The sequence below is a fragment of the Diabrotica undecimpunctata genome, chromosome 2 (assembly GCF_040954645.1).
Source record: "Diabrotica undecimpunctata isolate CICGRU chromosome 2, icDiaUnde3, whole genome shotgun sequence".
NCBI lineage: Eukaryota > Metazoa > Arthropoda > Insecta > Coleoptera > Chrysomelidae > Diabrotica > Diabrotica undecimpunctata.
The window spans coordinates 68346572-68371668 of NC_092804.1; the positions used below are offsets into that span (position 1 = coordinate 68346572).

The following is a 25097-nucleotide window of genomic DNA, read 5'->3' on the forward strand; positions in this document are numbered from 1 at the left end:
AAAATAAAAACAAAAGAAACGCAATGTAACGACAGATCTAGCGACCACACACTAAAAATAGAGTGAAAAATTAAACAAACCGTAAATAAAATCTAACACAAATAAGTAATAATTTAAGATAAATAATTGAGCAGTCGAGTATATTATAGTGACTAAAACAAAGCAGAGTATACATGGGTTTCCCCTCTTTCATTTTCTTATAGCACGTCTCCATTTTTAATTTATGCTTCTCGATGACCAAGAGCGACTTGTCTGTCTATATAATATTAAAATTCATCAAGTACTTTGTCGTATCATATTATAAAACCACCATTTATGAATTAAAATATCATTTAAACTGGATCAATATTCAACAACTACTTACCCCAAAATCTGTAAGTGCCAAGGTATGCTTCTTTCCACAACTCACACTTAATACTCTAACTTTCAATTCAGATAAAGTTTGTACTAGCCTTGCGGGACTGCTTTGTGTCAATAAGGGGCCCAATCCCAGACAGCCAGAATTAGCTACACCCATTGTATAAACATTATTATTGCGAATAATAGCTGCATGTTCAAAACCACAGCTAAGAGGATGAAAATCGGGTAGATTTTTTAGGGGAATCACTGGAGGCGGTACGTCGGGAGGCTGTACATTTTCTAAGAGAGATAATTCAAAACTAAAACCAATAAAATTATATACATAAAAGAAAAATATCACTAAAAGTTTACAAAATTTTGTTTCGTATTCTAATTTGTGTTTTGTAACTCACCCAATATTTTCAGTCTTCCAAATTAAATGTATAATAATAATGAGGAATGTATCAATTAAATCTTTCACCGTCACTATTGTCCTGTCTGGATTTTCAAAATCGATACATTCGATAGTTGTTTCCAGACTGGACGAATATTTGGTAGTTTGGAACAATCTACTGACTAGAGGAATGGCGCTCGGTTGACTAGGGTCTAGTTGGATTGCTAGACGACGTAATATATCGAGGGGAAAGTGTTCAATATTTGTCCTAAAAATAATTTAAGTATTAAATACACCGCGAAAGTCTGATGTAAACTTACATTACGCTTTTTTATCTTTTGCAAATAGAACTGGAATAAAATATTATCTTTTAAAACGTTATTATTTTTGAAGTATTCTTCACGAAGATTGCTGTAGTTTTGCATTCGATCAAACCAACTCTGTTATTTCATTAGTTTTCTGCTCAGTCAAAATTGCGTTTTTAAAAGCATCAACATTATCTTCTGATGATTGAAACCTATCCCCATATGATTTATTTTTAAAAAAGTAGCAAAATCGTTAAGACATAGGTCGGGACTATAGGGAGAATGGTACGATTGGACGTTTTGTAGCCTCAAAGTAGCTGTGTGTGAATTTGCATTGTCTTAATAGAGGATCCATCCTTTAGGCTTAGTTTTTCGAAGCTCAGCAATGACTTGTGACAAACAAAAGGTTGTATATCAATTAGCAGTAACAGTTCTAGGGTCTTGAAGAGGAATGTTTGCTAGGTGATTGCCTTCGAGGAAAATGTTGTGACTATTTTTTTGGGAGGTACTTCAAGAATTGATGATTTATGTTGGTTTTTCTCAGTTTGGAACATCCAAACTGACGAAAGGCTTTCACTTTTTAACTCATATGGTTCAAAGTGGTCCAACGTTTTTGACACCAATATACTCTAACTGCGTTCTGGACAGTAGATGCCGTATACAGAAGGAAGCTAATTTCTCTTTAAAAATTTTTGAATTTAGTTCTTTAAAATCCCCAAAACTCTGCCTCGATGTTGATCTTCGTAGATAAGCTTGTGCTCAGCCTCGACGTTTTCCTGAATGGCGGCTGTTTTTGGCGCACCTGCTCTAAGATCGTTATTAACACTAATCCGTGCGTTTTTGAATTCCCCACATAGAAGAGAAATTATAGACAGATTTCTGAAAACAGAAGTCAATTTGGCGAGCTATTCTTTGTCTTCGAAAATTCTAAAGAAATAATGCGGAACAATTTTCACTGTTTAATTCAATCTTTAGAACAGTAAATGTAATGAATGGAATTTTTTATTAGTGTTAAATAAATATTGAGATGTTTTTTAGTACTGCCATTAGTGTCCAGTATACACTTTTTATTTCAAAAATTTTATTTAAAAATTCCTGTATAAAACGTATATTAATATAAAAACCATATCGGGCTACATCACAGAAGGTTTTCGGAATAACTATTCCATTATCAGTGATTTTCTAAGTTTACATGTTTGAAGCCACTAAATACATTTAAATGTAGTTAAATTAATTTTAGGTTACATTTTTGCTGATAAAATTCTAGGATGTTAAGACACATGAAATTTATTTCTTGGCAAATGTAGGACTCCAACATTGGGGTTGCTGGCCTTTAGCCGAGGTATATATGAGGTTTTGTTGATAGCAACTCTAGCCCGAAGTAGATGTTGCCCGATAGGGTTTTATATTAATATACCTTTTATAAAGGATTTTTTTAATAAAAAGTTTGTGATTTATGGTATACCACAACTACAGGAAATTCACTTTCCTTGTGGACTTATTTTTTTGTGGCATTTTAAAGTAATTACTATTTAAATGGGAATAAGCCATAATTAAAGGTTAAAGTAAGTTTATTGACGTTTTAATTTCCACTTCGGAAATCGTTCTCAAAATACAAACATTAGTAAATTAAATTTAATTTACCTTGTGCAAAAATTTACCTTTTACTTGCAAAATAACCTCAAAACCAAACAGTGTTGAGTTTACATGAATTAAACCATACTTGAAAATATTAAATTATATGGCAGTATGCAGATGAAATTCGATTGCCAACAGGGAACATAAGTCCCTACTAAGTTTTCTACACCCGGACTGTAGAAACGGTAAATGCCAACTCAATAGTATTCTTTTTTCATAGACGGAACCTGCTCGCGTATTTGTCATGAATATGTTCATGTAGAGGCCGCATCGCTCATTGTGGCAATATTTTGCACTACGAGATCCTCTTGGAGAGGCCGTCAACCGCCAGGAAAATCAATCTAGAGTAACTGTATGCTATTTTCTGACTCCCAGCTTCTTCAAATTTTCTTCGAAACTGTCGATCGTGAAAACCTTCTTCGATGTATTTTACACGCTGGGGCTCTGTGATCAGTTCCTCTATCCACCATGGCCTCTTCGTTGTTAAGTCAAAGGGTGTAAGAGTAATGTTAAAGTCTTCCGTGTAACAGTTAAAGTTTATATCCCATAGAAAACCACTGGTGTTACTACTACTTTGTAAATTTCGATTTACAATATACTTTTGAATATTTAATTTAAAGCGAAGATACATCTATTCCCAGCTGGTATCCTTGCCTTTACTTATTGTTCGATGCAACTGTTGTTGCACCCAAGTATTTGAAACTGATCAGTTTTCGAAGTCATCTCATTCGAGAGTAACATTTCTGTGTGGCTTATATACCTATCTTCTATTACGAAAGTTTTTAAGGTATTTGGTTTTATCAACGTTTACCATCAGTGCCATACTCCCAACAGCTTCCTCCTACCTTCCTCCTAAGCAGTTATAGTCCTTCCTACAGTGATTTTATGTAATCAGCATAAATAAGGTATTAAACTAATATACAATTTATGCCAAAACATCACCTTCGTTCGTTTACAGTTACAGTGTGTTCCGAAAAAATGTTCTTCATAAAAACGCTTTATAATGCATTTATACAAATTAAATGAAACATATTATTGTGTATTTCTTTAAGTTAACATTAATAGAAATCTTTAAATATTATTTCTACGCGTATATAATAAAATATGTCTAGTGGCTGTAATGCCAGTGTACTCGGCAAAGTGATTCTAAAAAAGAACACACCTACCGCCTAAATATTTCGTGTTGGTATCATGTGACCTCACGGGCTATGACTCCGATGACGTGCAACGGTAAGTAAATTAGATGAAGTATATTAAAAAATGGGCCACCTTAGTTACCCTGAACTTTTTACAGTGCAAGGTTAAACAATGTGTCAAAATTGATTCCACCCTGTCTCACTCCAAATTTAATTAGGAATGGTTCTGACATCCGTCCACCTACTCCCACAACACTTTTGGTATCTATTAGTGTCATTCTAATCAACCTCATTCGTGTATTTGGTACACCGAGTTGCCTTCACACCTCCACAAGTTTTCTTCTCTTGACTGTGTCATATGCCAATCTAAAGTATTCATAATCTGCATGTTAATTTGAGTTAAATATTATGTTTATATCGGATTAAGCTACAATTTCTTGTAATGAAAATTACATTTTATAATAATTGTTATTTGACGTTTCGATTTCCGGTGTAGAATTGGTTTTCAAAAAAGATTATTTTAAAGTAGGGTGATATTTTTATAACCAAAGTTGTTTGGCGGTTATTATTTTCCAAAAAATTGACGATTGACTTACTTGGCCTCGACCTTGGAGGCATATTAGCCATGCTTCTAGTTGAAAATTATGAGGAGGATACATACCCGTACCATCACAATGATATCAAATTTTGATCGTTTTGTGTGTTTACGTATGATGTGTTTATGTATTATGTGTTTATGTATTATGTGTTTATGTATTATCTGTTCATGTATTATATGTTTATGTATTGTGTGTTGTACATGTATTATTACAATTGTAGGTGATTTATGTGTTAGGTATAATTGTAGATAATGTGTCTCTGGCTTTCTTCTTTTAGTATTGGCAAAAAGAGCTTGCTACATTCTGCTGATTAGTTTGATACACATTTTTCTTAATTAAGTAAGATCAGAGCTGCTTCTTTGATTTTTTTCCCTTTTTCATGTCGGTTTCTTTCATGACAATTGATGGCATTATACTCGATGGCATTATACATGTGTTCGTCGTTCCAGACATGTTTGCAAATCTGTGATTTGTCGAAGTCCCTGTTTTTGATGTATGTTTCATGCTAGTTTATCCTGACACTTAGTGGTCTTGCAGTTTCTCCTACAAAAAAATTTTTGAGTTGTTGCTTTATTTAAATGTTTCCATATTTTCGATGATTTTTGCTTGAAAGAAACTATGCCAATAGATAATTAACTCTGGGTGCTTCATTTTAACTATGCAGGTCGCCAATTTATTAACATTTTCACTAAAATTGACCATAACTTTAAAAACGTCCTTCTGTTGTTTATGTGTCAATCTTTATTATTTATATGTCACTATATTTTCATTATTTTCATTCCTTTATTAATTTTTCTTAAAGACCTTTTGTACTTTTCTCATTTTATTGGAATTTCTTCGTCTTTTTTTCTATTCGAATATAAACTTCTTTGGAGTCATCGTTTATGTGATTTAGTATTGTACCAAGATAGTTGCGGTTTTCTACTAATTATAGAGATTTGCAGGTAATTACCAAAGCTTCTTAAATGATACTAAAACCTTACATTAACTCGATGGAAAAAATATATAAAAAATATACACAAAAAACTTTAAACTGCTTTATAAGTTGATTACTCTGTATATATAAACCCAATAAATGTTGTTAACAGTAAAAATAATAAAAAAAAACGGGTGTGGCAGTCCAGTGGGACTGCCGGTGGAAGTTACACTTCTATACACGCATTCGCCGTTACAAATTTATTTGGGAGTCAATCTGCACAATCATTACATATGTAATTCTATAGGTAAGACATAGCAGAAAGAGAAACAGAATTAATAACAACTTACTAACAATGAAGGATTGAATCAATATTTTGATGAAAATGTATATTTTTTTACACATACTCTGCAGTAAAATTCATTGTTTATTTTGTTATTAATATAATAATACAATACAAATTAAACTCAAAAATAATAAGTATTTAAAAATGACAATAACATACATAAAAAAAATACACTACAATACAGTGCAACATAATTCCATATAATAATACAATACAAATTAAAATGCAATATCCATAAGTATTTAAAAATGACAATAATGTAATATTAATAAAAAAAGTCCTCGCCGACTGGGAATCGAACCCCGGTCTCCCGCGTGACAGGCGGGGATACTGACTTCTATACTACCGAGGACATGACACAAAGATATTTCAAAATTGACAGTTCTGGACCATACAGTGATTTATTGAGATTATTATTTTGGAATACAAAAGACTAATATAATTATGAACATTTAATAAATAATACAAAACATATCACCTAAATAATAATATTAATAAATATTTTAATATATGTATAATATTATATGTATATATATCTTTATATAATATATATAATATTAAATTATATATACAAAAGGAACATTTTTATATTCGAGAGAGGAAGAGAAGGAAAATATATCTTCTGTCTCTCTCTTACTCATTATCTTACATATGTAATGATTTCACAGATTCACTCCCATACAAATTTCCAACGTGAAACGCGCGTATAGAAGTATAACTTCAAAAATACGTACATAACTATATATTGAGATACTTACCGAACATACTGGAAAATATATTGTGAACACTGTCCAAAAATAAGTAAACTTTGTGTTAGACAAGGTTCAGAAAGAGCATACAAAAAGTCTCTCTCAGAAGGTTTTGGAGCCCTAGCGCTTTGTAAAATTTGCCCTAAAGCAGTAACAACTTCAGGTTGTAAACCTCTCGATTTCGCTAATAGTGCTACGACATTCCAGTGACCAGCTTGGCAGGCTACGTTTACAGCTAAAATCTGATCGTAATATTCTTCGAAGGACAAAAAATTCCTAAAATTAAATAAATAATAATATATAGCAATGGTATACATACTAATGGTAAACAATGGTCTAAAACAGGTATGGTGCCTCTCACCGACAATATTTAAAATATACTTGGCACATACCTTAAAACTGAAAGAGGAAGTATAAAAATATGGGAATTCCATGAACGAAAAACCACGTACTATATATACTATGTTTTGCGAATGATCAAGTAGTATTAGCACGAGAAAATGCGACCTAGAATATATGACCCGCAACTTAATTGAAGAATACAAAAAGTGGAACCTAAAGGTAAATATGCACAAAACTGAATATATGTGTGTAAGAGGAGGAAAAGAAGATATAATTCTTAATATTGGAGAACGCATAGAATATAACAAAATGAACAAACATTTGGGCATGGAATTGACGGATCATGAAACTCTGGGCGAAGCAATAAAAGACAAAAATATGAAAGGATGAAAAGCCATAAAAATGATAAACGGAGTTCTGTGGAACCAAAATATCTCCAAAGAAAACAAAAGGAGGATATACCAGACCAAACCACTATAAAAAGTATTATCTTACCACCTGGAAGATCACGTCGAGAAAGATTTACCAATGAGGATATCCGTAGATTCATGAACCTTGAAAACCCAATGGTTGACTACATAAAAAAAATAACTGAAGTGGTATGGTCATGTTCAGAGAATGGGAGAAGATCGATTACCAAAGCAGATATCAAACTGGACAGCACATGGAAGACGTAGAAGAGGTAGATCGCAAAAAAGTTGGAGGGACGGTACTGACGATACAATGAAAGAAAGGGAGCTAAATGTAGATATGTGCCAAAACACAACGCACGCAGTGGACACTGGGAATCGAAAGACAACGTAGAATATTATAAACATTATAATTATATATATATATATATATATATATATATATATATATATATATATATATATAGTAAAAAATACGACCGTTGATTAAATTTGGAATATATTCAATGGTTGAATAGCAGAGGTTTTATCGGTCAATAATTGGCAAATAAAAGTCGTCAACTACTTTATTGATTTATTCGAATACGTTTCGCTTTTATTTTTAAAAGCATCATCAGTTCGCTACAAATAAAAAAGATTTTAGAATATAAGTAAACAAACCAACAGGGTTCATACTTACAAAAACAATGTGTAGGGTTTTTTTTATAGATGTTATAAAAACTCTACGATAACTTAACATTAAAGATTAAAAACTAAACGAGAGAAACGAAACAAAAAATACAAGTAAAACTGTAAGAACATTAAACATTAAATTAAAAACAAAATTAAATGAACTAATGTTCTTACAGTTTTACTTGTATTTTTTGTTTCGTTTCTCTCGTTTAGTTTTTAATCTTTAATGTTAAGTTATCGTAGAGTTTTTATAACATCTATAAAAAAAAACCCTACACATTGTTTTTGTAAGTATGAACCCTGTTGGTTTGTTTACTTATATTCTAAAATCTTTTTTATTTGTAGCGAACTGACGATGCTTTTAAAAATAAAAGCGAAACGTATTCGAATAAATCAATAAAGTAGTTGACGACTTTTATTTGCCAATTATTGACCGATAAAACCTCTGCTATTCAACCATTGAATATATTCCAAATATATATATATATATACATACACTAATAAATAATAAATATATACACAATAATGAACACACGCTCTCATCTGGTCAATATTATCAAAATTAGAAAGACGTCAAATCTAGTACACATAATGCGCCATAGAGAATTTGAGCAGCTCCAGGTAATATTAGAAGGCAAGATTGAAGGTAAAAGGGGCATAGGACGAAAGAAAAAATGTTGGCTACGAAACATCAGAGATTGGAACCACACAAGAGGAAATGTGAGGCCAGAACAGAGAGAAATTTGCCATATTGATCGCCAACCTCAACAGAGAAGGCACTTAGGAGGAGTAGGATATACACAATAACTACAAGTTAAAAATAAGAGTATTCAAATAAGACGAATAAGAAATATAGAAATTAAGAAAACCAGAACCCTAAAATTACTTAATACAAAATAACGAAAACAATTAACGTAAAGAATATTATGGAAATAAAAAAAAGCTTAAGAATAAAGGACGAAAATACTATAGAAAGTTGTTCGACTAAATAGAAAAGCAAGGAAGAAGGGAAGAAAATTAATAAAATCAAACGCTTAAATGGGTACAAAAAATTACAAATATCAATAATAATAATGCTGATGTACGGTTGCGGTCGAGTTGAAGAAACTCATGTTAATGTTCTTCCGTGGCCTTCCCGGATTCCAGACCTTAACCCCATCGAAAACGTGTGGGCAGAGTTGACAAAGAAATTAAATAAATGAAACCTTATGCCACGGAATACAATTAAACTATGGGAATCAATTGAGCAGGCATGGGAGGAGCTTGTTGAGTATAACATAAGGAGATGAATGCTATTTATGAACAGAATATTGCAAGGTTATATTGATAATAATAGGGCTTCCACCAAATATTAATAGTGTTACTGTTTATAATTATTTAATGCTTTTTAAATGCATTCATTTTTTCGAATCCTGAGAAACCTGATAAGTATTTTTGAAAAATTTAAACGCAGAATGAAAGATTACATTATTACGCAGGGCCGAAAGTCCCTAAAAACTTCTAGTTTATTTTAATAAGTTACAGGGGTGAAAAAGAAGAGAAAATTAAGTGTTTAAGTAAGATTTTTAATTACAAATATCTCATTCAAAAGAAACTTTTTGTTTATTCTAAAGGACTCGGCCCTCGGTAATAATGTTATATGCCATTCTGCGTTTAAATTTTTCAAAAATATTTATTAGTTTTCTAAGGATTCGTAAAAAAAATGAATGCATTTAAAAAGCATTGGTCCGAAATTTTGCGCCTACGCTCTTAAGAGGTATTATAGTGAAAAATCGACGAGCAAATTATATGGAGTTGAGCGTTGTATGGAGTGTCGTTATTGGACACATTTCTAGATCACCATGTCACCGAGAGGCCCACAAATTAGGATTTGGTGCTTACAAAGTAAGTTTTATAGTTGAAAAGATTTATTTTTAATAAATTTCATTTTATTTTAGGCTAAAGAAAAGCCACTTTTAACATTACAACAAAAGAAAAACAGACTAAGATGGTCAAAAGAGCATAAAGGTTGTACTCAGTTGCAATGGGATTCAATACAATGGAGTGATGAGTCCAGATTTGAAGTGTGTGTTGGAGACAGTAGGAGTCGCGTCATTCGCAGGAAAAATGAAGCTTTCCATCCCGACTGTCTGAAGAGAAAAGTCAAATTTGTTGCATGTGTCATGATCTGGGGCAGCATGTCGTCTAAAGTTGTGGGAAAGTTACATTTTATCGACGGGATTGTAAGCACGGACAAATATTTGAATATTTTAGACGAATCTCTTTTACCGATTATGGAACACCGTTTAACATCAGCGGAAGATTTTGTCTTCTAACAAGACGGCGCAGGTTGTCATACCTCAAAAAAGAGTTTAAAATGGATTGAAGCCCATGGCATACCACTTCTGGAATGGGTTTCTAACGGCCCCGACAGAGACTTTGTGGCGCGAAATGAAAAAAGCTTTGAGAAAACATCCTGTCAGGACCGTCAACGAATTGAAGGAAAAATCGAAGATTGTGGATGTCATTAAAAATAAAGAGGATGTAACTCAGTGGTAAACTTTCACATTTTTTTGTTAATATTACATATTCTATGCGTTTTTTAAAAATTTATTATTATTCTGTTTAATCAATAGTTTTCATTGCGTTATAAAATATTTTCTATAATTAGGAAATTCAAAAATGTTGTTCGATGCATTAAAACTTCTAAAATTTACGCTGCGCTTTTTGTTTTTTAAAATTTAATTTTCTTATCAATCTAACGTTGGGCCAACTGATATGGGAAAGTGCTCGTATACTGCGTTTCGCAGTGACTGCAGTAGGAGCAGCATATGGCTATGTAAATCTTATGGAACCATGGAGCTCAGTGTTGCCGGTTTTAAGTAGACAGAAACACTTGGAAGTCCGTCTAAATAGAATATTCCAGCAATTTAAATTATATTTAACTTAATATAATTTGGTTTTGGCGAATTAACGTTATTCTTAAGATGTATAAAGTAGATATGTATAATTACATACATACAGATTTACAATACTACTACCGTAGAATGGGGTGACTTTGATTCTATAAGGTGACTTTGATAAAACATGAATATTTTGTTTCAAGAGAGTATACAACCCAAATGTTTCGTCCGTTATGGTGGTTGTCTGAACTTGATTTCAGTGCACATGTTGATTCACTATAGCAGAAGGTGTTTGTGGCCAATATCAAAAGTATACGGTTGTAAATTCACCATTGAAGTTTTTGTTTGAATTTGAAGATTTTATATTGTGTTACTAAATTTAAACATACAGCTCTTACAATAGAATTGCAGGTAATTTTGTGTATGTTGCCTTAATGTAGGTCTAGTTGTCACTATTTTAAAATATTTAACCTAACTTATTTCCGTAACTACTCCATGAAATTGAATGATTTCTTATCCGGGGTCACTTTGATACATTTTTCGGGGTGACTTTGATACTTTATTTCTTTTTATAGTTTGCTTAATGAAACTTCAAACCGTTAATTATTTTCAGGATTTCGTCATTATCTGCATGAAAAGAAAAAATGCCGCGAGTTTATAAACGAAAGTTGGGATCAAGAAGCTACAAGAACTTCTCTGACGAAACTCTTGAACATGCTCTGCTTCAAATAGTAAACGGAAACTTGTCTGTTAAAGCCGCTTCAGAAAGATTTAAAATTCCGTATGGTACTTTATATAATAAATACAAAGGGAAGCATGTGAAGAAGCCAGGGGGCCAAATTTGGGGATTTCCATTATCGACGCTAGATGTACAACTTTTCACTAAGAGTTATTTAGAAAGAACTGGAAGAATTATCTCTAAATTTAAAAACGGGGTAAGTCCTGGTAACGACTGGGTAAAACTTTTTTTAGAGAGACATAGTCAGCAAATCTCTGAACGACTTGCGTCTAACATTACTAGAGCTCGGACAGGTGTCACAAAAGAAACGATAGAATCATATTTCAATAATTTAAGAACAACTCTCTCAAATTGCCCTCCATCACACGTTTTCAATTACGATGAAACCAACGTTAGTGATGATCCGGGGAAAAGAAGATTGCTTTATAGAAGAGGGACCAAATATCCAGAACAAATCACTAATCATAGTAAAGCCGCCACATCAATAATGATGTGCGGTGCTGCTGATGGTACACTACTCCCTCCTTATATAATATATCGCAGCGAACATATGTAGGATGCATGGACATTAGGAGGTCCACAGGGCTCTCCTTGTTGTAGTAGTGGATGTTGCGCAAGAGGAGCTAGATATAACCGAACAAAAAATGGGTGGATGGAGGTAACTTGTTTTACAGACTGGTTTGAGACCATATTATTACCCCACGCAAGACGGCTGGAAGGTAAAAAAGTTATGATCGGCGACAACTTGGCGTCTCACTTTTCATATCATGTTTTAGAATTGTGTGAATTGCACAATATTGAATTTGCGTGCCTTCCCAGTAATTCAACACACATATGCCAGCCTTTGGATGTGTCTTTTTTTAAACCCATGAAAGTCTCTTGGCGAAAAGTTTTGACGGAATTTAAATTGCGACACCCAAAAATTACTGGTGTACCTAAAGATCAATTTCCGTCGTTATTAAAAAAATGCTTGGAATTAATGGATCAGACAATTGCAAAAACTGAGTACAAATGTGGAGATTGTGAAAAAAGTGCAATTAAGAGAGTTTTGAAGAATGGGTTCGAGGTTTGTGGCATGGTCCCTTTCGATCCAAATAAAGTCTTGAGTAAGATTACACCAATCAACCATGATGTTGATTATGTAGAACCTCTGATTAACGACAGCCTCACAGACTATCTGATGAATAAGAAGTCCGAGATAGAAGTTACTAAACGGCAAAGTAAAAAGAAACTTCATATCCAACCTGGTAAAAGTGTAAGTCGACATATAACGGCAGATGACAGCTCCTCCGATAGCGAGTTAAACAGCTATAATAGTGAAAGCGAAAATGAAGATTCTGTGGAGGACCAATCATATGAAGATGAGATGAATACAAAACCCTCCCTTGCTGAATTGAATGTTGGAACTTACGTGCTTGTAAAAATTATGTCAGGTAAACAAAAATGTAAAAATTACGTATATGCCGGAAGGATACAAGAGAAATTACCTTTTGACGAATACGAACTCATTGGACTTAAATCACTGGATGAGACCCATAAACATTTTAAAGTTGTGGAGACCGACGTTTTTAACGCTCCTTTCGATGATATCTTAGCAATTCTGAAGACCCCATCGGTTGAAACAAATGAAACAGCAACTACATGTACATTTCCTGGCAGAGTTGATGTTCTTCTTCTTCTTTCAGTGCCTATTCGTTCCGAATATTGGCAATCATTCTGGCTATAATTATTTTATTGACTGATGCTTTAAATAGATTCGTTGTTGTTGTGGAGAACCATTTCCTCAGGTTCTTCAACCATGATATTCTCCTTCTCCCAATTCCTCGCTTTCCGAATACTTTACCCTGTAGGATTACCTTCAGTAATCTGTATTTAGTGCTGTTTCTCATTATATGTCCGAGATATTCCAACTTTCTCCTTTTAATGGTATACATCACCTCTCTTTCTTTGCCCACTCTTCGTAATACGGTCTCGTTGGTTATCTTGTCTGTCCATGATATCCTTAGAATTCGCCTGTATAGCCACATCTCGAAGGCTTCAAGTTTTTTCTCCATTGCTTCAGTTAGTGTCCAGGATTCAACTCCGTAATACAATATTGAGAAGATATAACATCGTAGGAGCCTTACTTTTATCTCCAGATTAAGATTGTGGCTTTTAAAGAGTTTGGCCATGTTATTGAATGCACTCCTAGCCTTCTCTATTCTACATTTTATTTCCTGTGAGTGATCCCATTGTTCATTTACTGTTGTTCCAAGATAGTTATACTGTTTTACTCGGTCCACTGGTGTATTATTGATAAGTAGTTGAGCGTCTCTAACTTTATTTTTGCTGATGATCATAAATTTAGTTTTTGTTATATTTACTTGAAGTCCAAATCTTTCACTTACTTCATTTACTTTGTTTATTAGTTGCTGTAAACTGTTCAAACTGTCTGCAAAAATAACGGTGTCGTCTGCATAACGGATGTTGTTTAGGCGTTCTCCATTTAGAAGTATTCCATGTTCGCATTTTTCCAAGGCTTCACTAAATATTTCCTCTGAATATAGATTAAATAATATAGGTGAAAGTATACAACCTTGTCTAACGCCTCGTAGAATCTGGATCATTTCCGTTGGTTCACCTCCAAAATTCGTTCTTATTGTGGCTGATTGGTTCCAGTATAAATTTTGTATTATACGCCGATCTTTATCATCCATTTGGGCTTTTGTTAGAATATCCATCATTTTTTGGTGTTGAACTGTATCAAATGCTTTTTGGTAGTCCACAAAGCAGGTGTAAATATCGCAAGTCATATCTCTGCATCTTTGAAATAATACTTGTAGACTAAACAGTGCATCTCTTGTACCTACGCCTTTCATGAATCCAAACTGTGTGTCTTGTATTCTCTCTTCGCATAGCTTGTATATTCTACGATGTATAATTTTAAGAAAAAGTTTTAATGTATGGCTCATTAGACTTATTAGCCTATATTCTCCGCACTTTTTTGCTCCTTGTTTCTTTGGTAAGGTAATAAATTCTGAAGTAGCCAATCTTTTGGGATATTGCCTGTGTCATAGATATTATTGAAGATTTTACATAGTACTCTTAAAGATTCATCATCAAGAAGTTTAAGAAATTCAGATTGTACTCCGTCTGGTCCTGGTCTCTACCTTCTTTTAGTGATATTATGGCTGCTCTTATTTCTGCCACTAGTATAGGTGGTCCTGTTTCCGTAGGTATTGGGGGCTGGTTCTCTCTCTCATCAAAAATAAATTTCTTATGTAATTTTTCCAGGTATCATTGATACTCTCTTTGTCCACGATTATCTCTCCATTGTCATTAACAAGTTTACTTATTCTTCTGTTTTTACATTTACCTGTAATTTCTCTTACCTTCTTATGCACGTTGAAGTCGTCGTATTTACTTTGGAGAATTTCGATTTCTTGGCATTTTTTCTCCAGTTCTTTCTGTTTGGCTTCTCTGATCTTTCTCTGTATCTCTCGCTGTAATGTTTTATACATGGAGTTATCGTTCTTGTTTTTCCTTCTTTCTTCCATTAGTTGCAGAATCTCTGTCGTCATCCATGTCTTATTCTTACCTTCTTCGTTCTTCATAAAATTGTCTTTAATGTCGTCTATTGTTTTCTTAAGGGATTCTATCTTATCTTCTGTGCTTTCCGTTGTATTATCGATTTCTTTAAATTTTCTATTTAATGTTTTCTATTTAAGTTGATGTTAAAGAAAAATAACTTTGATTGAAGAAGTCTTTAAGAGTTGATGTTAAAGAAAAATAACTTTGATTTTGTTTCCGTTCAAAATACATTCTTTTGGCTTTTTTTACTATTTTATACTGTTTTACTAATTTGCTAAAATGTTTTTTACCTGAATAAAGTATTAGCTACCTGTAAAATTATTTATTATATACTAATTATTGTGCCTATAGCAGCTGTCAAAGTCACCCCAAAAATTAAAATTGAAATATCTAAAAATTGGCTTGATCGATTTAAAAATGGGTTGACATTGACACCATTACAGCTTTTATGCATCCTCCAAGCTATTTTAAAATAGGGTATCAAAGTGACCCCACATCAATGGGTGATTTTGATATACCATTACTTATTTTTTTTGAGAAAATCCTCAATTTAAAGATATATATACTAACAGTATAAATTACATAAACATAAGATGCATCCCAATGGACATTTTTCCACATTTTTGGGATCACCCATTCAAAAGTTACGTAAGAAAATATAAAAAAAATTAACAAAGTCACCCCGTTCTACGGTACCTTATTTTCTATAATTACTTAGGTCCACAATGAATTATTTTTCGTGGGTACGGTATCAATTGCTTTATTGTTATTAAGCTGACGTTACATTCTAACAATTTACTATTGAATCTATTTTTAAATTTAAATTAAACGAGTGTTTAAAATGTTCGAATACTGCTGATAAGCCAAACGAGAAACAAAAGGTATAAAGCCAACGAACTAGAAACAACGAACTCTAGAAAAGAAAAATATAAATTGCTAAAAATATATGTCTTGCAACACTTATCTTCATAAAAGTATGTACTGCAAAGTAACTGCGAAACGCAGTATAGATATGTAAGGGTGTAAACTATTCAATGGCCGCAGCTGTACTAGTTAATTACTTACATAAAATCCTTGGTGTTCGATATTCTTTGGTGTCCACCGTACCGTAAAATCAATTCAGTATAAGCCATCACAGCCAAATTTCCAATATGAATTTTTGTAGCTACAGACATATCGACTTTACTAGCACTGAGACACAGATGCACAAACTTTAATAATGTTTTACAATCTGCTGAAATTGCGAGCTTTAGAACTCTTTTAAGAAGATGTACTTTTGCTTGTTTATATAAAATTATGCCGGAATGGAAAGAACCTCGAGAGATTAGTAGATCTCCGCAACATTCTAGTAGTTGTTGAATGTTCAATCCGAATATGCGTGAAAGTTGTTCAGCTCTTTCCAAGTCATTTTCCTCCGTAACATATTCCACAAATTTCTTTATAGGAGAACAACTAAAATATCAATAAAAATAAATTAATACAGACGTAGGAATACACTTGAAAAATAATGGGAACATTAGACCTGTTAAATTTTCTTATCAATGTTACCGAAGTAACATTTTTTTATTACGAAACTTAATTCAAACCTTTTTTCAGAATGTGTTTAAGTAAATAGTTTTAAGCATTATATTCAGTGTTACCCATTCTTATCGGAAACATCTCTATAAAATTTGAAGTTGTTAACCGACTTTAACCGTTTTTTACTTTTCCTTAATCAAAAATGGAGTATTTATAATAGCAATTTCTTTATTGAAAAAATTTCTACACCATTGGATTAAGAGTGACTTTAAAAAGCCATGACAAACATTTTAATAAAATATATTTATTAATAATGAAGTGGACAAATTCGAATAAGTTCGAATTGTTTCTAAATTCCCTTTGTCTGATTCTTCTCGATCGACGATGATAAAATAAAATGTTGAAGTTGTGGAGTAAAATATAATTTTATTGACACCTACTGAATTATTACACTATAGTTGTTGTTAAGGTAAAAATTTATATTTGACTGCCTCCCAAACTAGTCCCGAAGATATATTTATAATATCACTAAAATGCTATAATTCATCTATTAAGTGTATTGCCCTCTGCATAGAATAAAAACCTTTGACTTTTGAAAGCTAGCAAATATAATTTGAACCGAGGAAATGATTGCAGGCATTTCCTCAATAAAATATTAGGCCATAGTTTGAAGGCAATTTAACAAACTGTAATTAAGCTACTAATCGATATGTTTGACAATTATACACGGTCAAACTATACAAATTCAAGAAATTAAGATTAATGTGAGATTACAAATTAATGGACTAATTTGTGATTGAACAAGAAGGTATGACAATTTAAAATTTTAAAACTCACTAAGGCACGAAAGAATACCCTGTATTATTTTTTAAATAATTTTAATAATAATCCTCCACTGCATGAAAAAAAAATGATTAAAATACCATAAAAATTTAATGAACATAACGCATTTACATTATTAACTTTACATGAAACCTAATATTTCTATTCTGAAAATAAACAAACTGGATAAATAAATTTAATTGTTTGATTTTTATAGAATACTGGCTTTTACAGTTTATTACCCAATGGGAATTATATGGTGTCTAATAGTAACAATTGATGCTACTATATTTGTAGTAAACGTGGCTTCGTCGCTAAACAACACTTTTTTTTTTGGAAATTTTCTTCTTCACGTGCCATATCAGAATTATCCGACGTTGGCGATTACTATTGCAAAGGCTTCTCGATCTTCTGCCACATGGAATAATTGTGATGTATTTGATATCTGAGTCCATTCATGTATGTTTTTTAACTAAGAAATCTGTTCTCTTCCTACACTTCTACGGCCTTCTATTTTGTTTTAAGGATGGCCTATCGATTTCCCCTCACTATATATCTTTGACAATTCTCGATCTTTGTTGACTTTCCTTAGTACTCGATCTTTGTTGACTTTCCTTAGTACTTCCTCATCAGTTTTTCTTGCTGTTTAAGGTATCTTCAGCATGCGTCTACGAATCCACATTTCCAATGCTTCAATTCTGTTCATGCTTGATACTGTTAGTGTTCACAATTCTGCTCCATACAAAAGTACAGGCCAAACATAGCACCTATCTTTATCTTATTTCTGAACTGAGTCGATTATTGCAAAGAAATGTCTTCATTTTCATAAAAGTAGTTTTAGTCATTGCTATTCTGCGATTCATTTCTATGTCTGGACATCTCTCAAGTGCCCTTTTTAATAACTGGTCCGAGTAAAACATTAAACAATTTTGGGGACAAAATGCAACATTGTCTGACTCCTCGTTGTATGGAGATTTCGTCAGTGTAGTTGTTCCTAATTTTTACGACATCATCTTGATTTTAGTACAGATTTTTAATGACACGAATATCTTTGTCAACTATTCCTATATTTTTTAGCATCTGCATTAATTTTACATGTTTCACTTTGTCGAATGCCTTTTCGAAGTCCACGAAGCATACAAATACATCTTTTCTTTGATCACGGCAATTTTGTAATAGGATATTTAGCACAAAATGTGCCTCCCTAGCTCCCATGGCATTTCTAAAACGAAATGGGGTATCTTCGAGATATCTTCTTTGCATTTGTGGCTGATTCTATTTTTGAGTATTCTTATGAACATCTTAAGAGTGTTGCCCATTAGGCTAATTAATCGATATTCTAAGCATTTTCTGGAATTGCGTCAACGTCAAAATAAATATAAAATGTAATTTTTATTACAATCAATTGGGGCTTAGTCCTATATAAATATAATATTTAACTCCCAAAGAATGTATACTTTCAACACTTTCTCTAAAACCTAATCTTGCAGCCATGACATAAAATATTATTAAAATCTTCTTCTTCCTCTTCCTTCTTGTATGTAGTCTTTAAAGCCTGTTTCTTGTTCAATATTAGCCTCCTAAATTGTTTAAATTGTCGCACCATCTTTTTCTTGGTATGCCAATACTTCTTCGTCCATTTGGTGACTTATGTCCTGCTATTCGTACTATCCTATCCTCTGCCATTCTACTAATGTGTTCGTTCCACTCCTGTTTCAGTTTTGTGACCCATCCACTTATGTCTTCTATATTGCATGCTCTTCTTATGTTTTCGCTTCTCTCCCTATCAAACAGACTTTTCCCTGATATTCGTCGGAGTATTTTCATCTTTGTTGTTTCTAGTAGTCGTCTCGTTTTAGATGTATCAAGTCTTGTCTCCGCCGTGTATGGTATGTTAATATATGTCTAGTTGCTGCTTTATATATTCTTGTTTTTGTGTTTTGTCTTAGGTGTTTGTTCTTCCAGATTGTGTCTTTAAGAGATCCCGCCGCTTTACTTGCTTTTAAGCATTGTTGTCGTACTTCTTCTTCAACATCTCCGTAACTAGTTATATCTATTCCCAGATATCTAAACCTTGCTTCCTGCAAATCAATTTCGATTTTACATCGTAGTGGGTATTTAGATGTTGTCATACATTTGGTTTTTTCTGATGATATTATCATATTGCATTTCTTGGCTGTTGTATTGAAGATCTGTGTTAATCTTTGCAGCTCGTCTTCTGTCTCGGCGATTAATACGGCGTCGTCTGCATAACATAATATTTGGATTTCTTTTATCCCCATTCTGTAACCATGACCTTTACGTACTGCTTGTATTATTTCGTCCATTATTATAAAGAGAAGTGGGCTTAACGAGTCACCCTGTTTGACTCAGCTTTGTACTGGTATACACTGTATTATTAAAATAATTGGAAATAAATATTTTAGCAGACATGCATAAATTTACAGTGGAACTGCAATTTGTCAACAATTTCTAACAGTAATATTATTTTCATGGCAACTAAGATTTAAGTTGAAATATTAGGTTTTGTAAAGTTTTAAGTTTTTTTTAAATATTTTTTTCATGCAGTGATGGATTATTGTTAGATGGATGGTGGCTTTAATATCCACGGAGAAATCGTCTCCGTAACAACTTTTTTTTAGGAACGGTCTAGAATCGGAAACAACTGTATTCACTAACACTGAAGATGCACTATGATTGGTTTTACGATCATGCTGATGGGATTCTTCGCTGACTACTGGACTGGTATGGGTTGAAACCCGAATGAAGTGAACTGACTGTCTGGCATTGTTTAGAAAATTGATTTTTGTCGATGGCTTATGGAATTCATTGTATACAGCTGTTTTATCGCATGTAATGCACTTAGTCAGTAATTATAATCAAATTGAAATAAGGATTTTGAAATGACGCTGGTGTTTATATAAATTAACGCTTGTAGAATTGAGTCCCGTTCTCTAGAAAGCACGCTGCCTAAAGGTGATAGTTTGAACCCAAAGAATAGTATTTGGAATAACCACTGGTGATCCTACATCATCTAGATACATCTATATAGATGTGATAATGATCAGAAAAAAGGAAAGCTTGTTAAAAAACCAATGAACCAGACAGTTCTCTCGATATAGCGTATCTGAGCTATGATTTTCAACTTCAGATGGACAGACTGATAACGCAATCTATATATTATATAGGGATACTCAAAGGTGAGTCCGGTTTACAAGTCAACAAAAATGATAAATACGAAAATAAAATACACACACATATATAGAGCCCTTTTAGACCTATAATGACCTATGAAAGAGTATTATGTCACTCGATCTCTTCTTTCATTAGCCTCTGTAACTATTGTTACCAACTTTGATTTTATTCTGGAAAAGGTTTTCCAAATAAATTAGTGCGACAATAAAACTTATATTTTGTGTTCGATAATCCAAATACATTTGTCAAATGAAAAGAAATGCAAAGCAGAATGAAATATAAAACTTTTAATTTGTTGTTTGTGTTTAGCCTCGGAGGTCAATCAACTTTATAAAATTTAAAGAAATGTTACACACAGTAGAACAGTTGTTAAATGCGATGCTAACATTTATAAGGAATTGTGTATAACCAAAAATAAAAATTATTTAAATAAAATAATAATATTCGGAATGAAATTATAAATTTATCAATTAACTCACCAAACACCAATCTTATAAATACAAGAGTCAGTTACAATTATACAGGTATCTATTCTTGGTTTTTGCAAATGCAAATCATCTACAGTCTTTGGCAATTCATATACTTTGTCTTTTTTATTGTCGTCTCTTTTCTTCAAACGAACAGAAGATAAATCGACGAGTTTGAATAACCTGAGTATTTTTCCGTTTTCTATATAAAACTGGGCTATCATCGCATCACTGTTGAATTCCTAAAAATAAAAGGTAATATTTGCTTTATAATATGGTATTTAAATATCGTGATGAATATACTCTCTCGAGTGGCGAATAAGGACAGTTTTCATCAACATACTTCAAGTAAACGGTGGGTAAATTAAAATCAAAATACCGACCGAAGCCAACAAATATGAAAATAATTTAGTGAAATTTTGTACAAAATACAACACATCATTCAGTAACGACATGGAAAGTGATTGCTAGAAATCTTCGGCTCAATCATGAGATAGAAGAAAACTGTAACTTGGAATGTAAGAAATCGTTTTGTAGAGGAAAGAACTAACAATGTCATAAATTAAATGATTAGGGGCAGATATAATTGGTGTAAGAAACGAGGAAGTTCGTAGACGAACCGGAGTGGAAGACATTATCGAACATATTACAAGGCAAAAATGGAGATGGACAGGACATGTTGCAAGAATGAAAGACGACAGTTGGGCAAAAAAATTGCTTGAGTGGAGACCACGGGCTGACAAGCGAAGCCGAGGAAGACCCCCAACGCGATGGACCGACGACCTCAAAAGAATCGTGACCAATTGGATAGCAGAGGCGCAGAACAGAAGCAGATGGAAAAGTCTAGAGGAGGCCTATGTTCAACAATGGATAACTCAGGGCTGATTGATGATGATGCTGATAATTGGTGTTACTGAAACGAGCAACTTTCATAAACGAATATGAGTAGATACCTTAGTTAAGTTACCCAAACGTTTCTCAATTTAAGTTTTATGATTCAGAAAAGATGTTAAGAGAGTAGCTTCTACGGGTAGTGTTTTATGTTCAATGAACATAATCATCGTAATTGTATTAAAAGTACAAAAACTAATCCAGAAGCTAATGTTTAGTGGGACCTGGTGGTCAAATTTTTAAAGTGTTCTCCAATTTTTTTAAAAAAATTACCTATTTTTTATACACACACTTTTGCCTAACTCGGTTTGGAAGACATTTTGATTCGTGTGCAGCAAGAAGCTATAACCTAAAGCAAATGGGTTTTTCTCCTTTTCTTTTCATATCGCTGTCTGATAGATGTAATTTACTGTGGAGGTATTCGAGCTTCTGCACCAGATAGCGTCCCACAGCGCCGGCAAAGTCTCGAAGATCTCGTGTATGGGGCCCACCTGTGGCCATTTTTGTTGGATTTTTCATTTTGTTGTTGGATTTTTAAGTTTTTTGTTTTGTTAGTATATTTTTTGGGGGATGTGTTAGTAGTCTATTCTATATTTTCTTTCTTATCTCACAATGTAGTTATACGAATTTACGTATATTCCTGTCTCCACTGGTTCTAACTTAAACGTTATGCTCATACAAATGCTCTAATTTGTTTAATGCTGTGGTCTAGGATCCATCTGTCTTTCTCATCATATCCTATCAGGTTTCTCAGAGTCATGTAGTTGGTCAGCTCCATGAATATCTTGTCTGCTCTTTCGTCCATTCCTCTTATTTCATTTTTGTCTCTTTACATGAATCTGTCTACTACGCATATATATGGTATGTTTGCTGTTTTCTTTGTGTATCTGTTTTAGATTCGCTACAGCCAGCTACAGTAGACCTCTTAGGTCGAGTGGAAGGGTGGTTAAGCGCCCTCTGATATTGAACTTAAACTAGATTCGCTGAATACTCTTCCTGTTTGTCTTTCAGGTAAGCTCCCAAGCGACTAAAGCGTATGCTAAAATCGATATTACGATGTTGCTCACCAGTCTCATTTTCGTCTTACACTTGAACTCACTCTTCCTGCTACTTAATCCGTTTAATCTCGTCTGGAGAGATCTTGCCTTTTTAATGACAGAGGTAACGTGGTTGGCATTTGTTCATTACAACTTCGAGATAGTTGGCTTCTTTGCTTCACTCAATCTCTGTATTTAAGATTTCTGTTCGAGTGTTCGTTGCTTCTATTCACTTCTTGAACATCACTACCTAGGATTTCTCAGGATTGATGGCAATCTTCTATTGTACGCATAATTTTCATTATGTGCATTTTGCAGATATCGGACAGCTAGATTGGGCCAGTTTTTGATCGCTAAGACTGTGTCATCTGCGTAGAGGCTGACATGTCTCTCCGCTGTTATTGGTGCGTCTGTATTGTATATTGTATACATCAAGGTAGACAAAGCCGCTCTTTGTGATACTCCTTCCACTGGTATCCTGACTTCAGACAACACTTCTAAACCCAAAATCTTCGGTTGGTTAGGTTGGAAGAAAGTAGACACGCCATTGCATACCCACAGTTGTTGATCTTGTAGGTTAGACCTTGATACCACACTGTCAAAAGCTTTGATGATATCCAGAAATATTGCGTCGGTGTACTGGTTGATGTTGAAGACCTGGGTGATGTATTTGGTTAGTCTCAGGACCTGAAATTTGAAGGAGTGAGAGGTTCTGAAACCAAACTGGTAGTATTCCTAGTCCTAGCCTTTCAGATTCTTCTTTTAGCATTAATATGATGACACTTTCAACACTTTGCTGATGATCGATAACAAGCTGATTGGACTGTAATTTAGTGGATATATTTCACTCTGTCTGTAAGATCCGTTGGCTTCTTTTCAATGTGTAGGGTAGAGTCGTAGTTGAAACACCTATTTTTTATAAATTATTTATAAATTCGGTTAAAGGTGGGAAACTGAGTGCTGCGTGGAGCTCACAGGACACTCATGTAAATCAGATAAATAACAATTTAGCGATAGCGTGAGTCGGTAGGTTATTCAATTGGTCAACTTCTCGCTCACTTTGTTTCATGTGACATTAAATTTTTATCATTATTACGGGTGATAATGCGAAACATTATATTATTTGCTTTTTTATAAAAGAAAATATGCTAGATTATTTAATTACTATTATTTTTTGAAGTATTTTATTTTCTTGGGAGCTCTGCGGCACTGCTGTGCTTATGCACCAGCCGTCACAGGTAATTTATATTCTGATCACAACTTAAATCACACTCAGATTCAAAAGAACATTGAGAAAGTACAAATCAGTAAAGAATGCGAGCAATTGAAACATTCTCAAGGTAGTTATTAATGATATTAAAAAATGAAGTTCAAGATAGGGGTTACATATATAAAATTCTTAATTTAATGGATCAAAGAAAAACTTTATACATTAATACAAACATACTGATACAAACAAGAACGATACCTATTTAAGAAATTCAGTATCACGAGACATAAAAATGAAGAAGTACTGAAACTGGCCAAAAACTGAAGTTTCTTGCCAGATGATATTCACGTTTGCTTTGGCAACTTTTCCGAAAAATGAATTACAAATCACTGTAATGTTCATATTATATTGATATGTTTGACAAGTCATATTTTAAAGCTATTTTAAAAAATTATACACGCACGCATTTACCATAAAAAACATCAATTATTATACCGATTATAAAAGAAAGTAATATATTACTTGTAGGTCTTTTTCTGCCTAGTATATAATCTATTAACTCAGCCAAGTACTACGATTACATAGTAGTTTCTAGTCTAAATAAGGTGGTGAAATATAAATAAAAATACTAATAATTTAGTTACCGCTTCTCCTTCTAGACGGCATTCCGATAAATGTGAACTCATAATTGAAACCATTTTGGACTCATCACTGACAGTATAAATAAGTTTATCTGTTAGCAAAACTGTCGATGTCTTTTGTGGTAATTTATGTACATATAGAGGAGCCGATTCAACGTCTACTGAATGCACCTAAAAGAAATAAATAAAAGTAATTTTTTAAAGTTTTTACGAAAATCCACTATTTTATTTATGTTTAAAGGTGGGTACACATATGCTCCGAATGCCGTCTCGAACCCC

The 25097-nt window shown here is 33.1% G+C and overlaps 1 protein-coding gene across 1 annotated transcript in view; it reads right to left on the reverse strand.

Moving 5' to 3' along the window:
• ca (RCC1 and BTB domain containing protein claret) overlaps window positions 1-25097 on the reverse strand; it is a 99689-nt gene that overhangs the window by 56434 nt on the left and 18158 nt on the right. Inside the window, exons 6-11 of the mRNA XM_072523079.1 lie at window positions 24822-24989; window positions 21052-21281; window positions 16103-16489; window positions 6432-6698; window positions 753-1001; window positions 365-659 (exon numbers count right to left, since the gene is read on the reverse strand). Of these exons, the coding sequence (XP_072379180.1) occupies window positions 365-659; window positions 753-1001; window positions 6432-6698; window positions 16103-16489; window positions 21052-21281; window positions 24822-24989 (1596 nt within the window). The remainder of the gene's footprint in view (window positions 1-364; window positions 660-752; window positions 1002-6431; window positions 6699-16102; window positions 16490-21051; window positions 21282-24821; window positions 24990-25097) is intronic.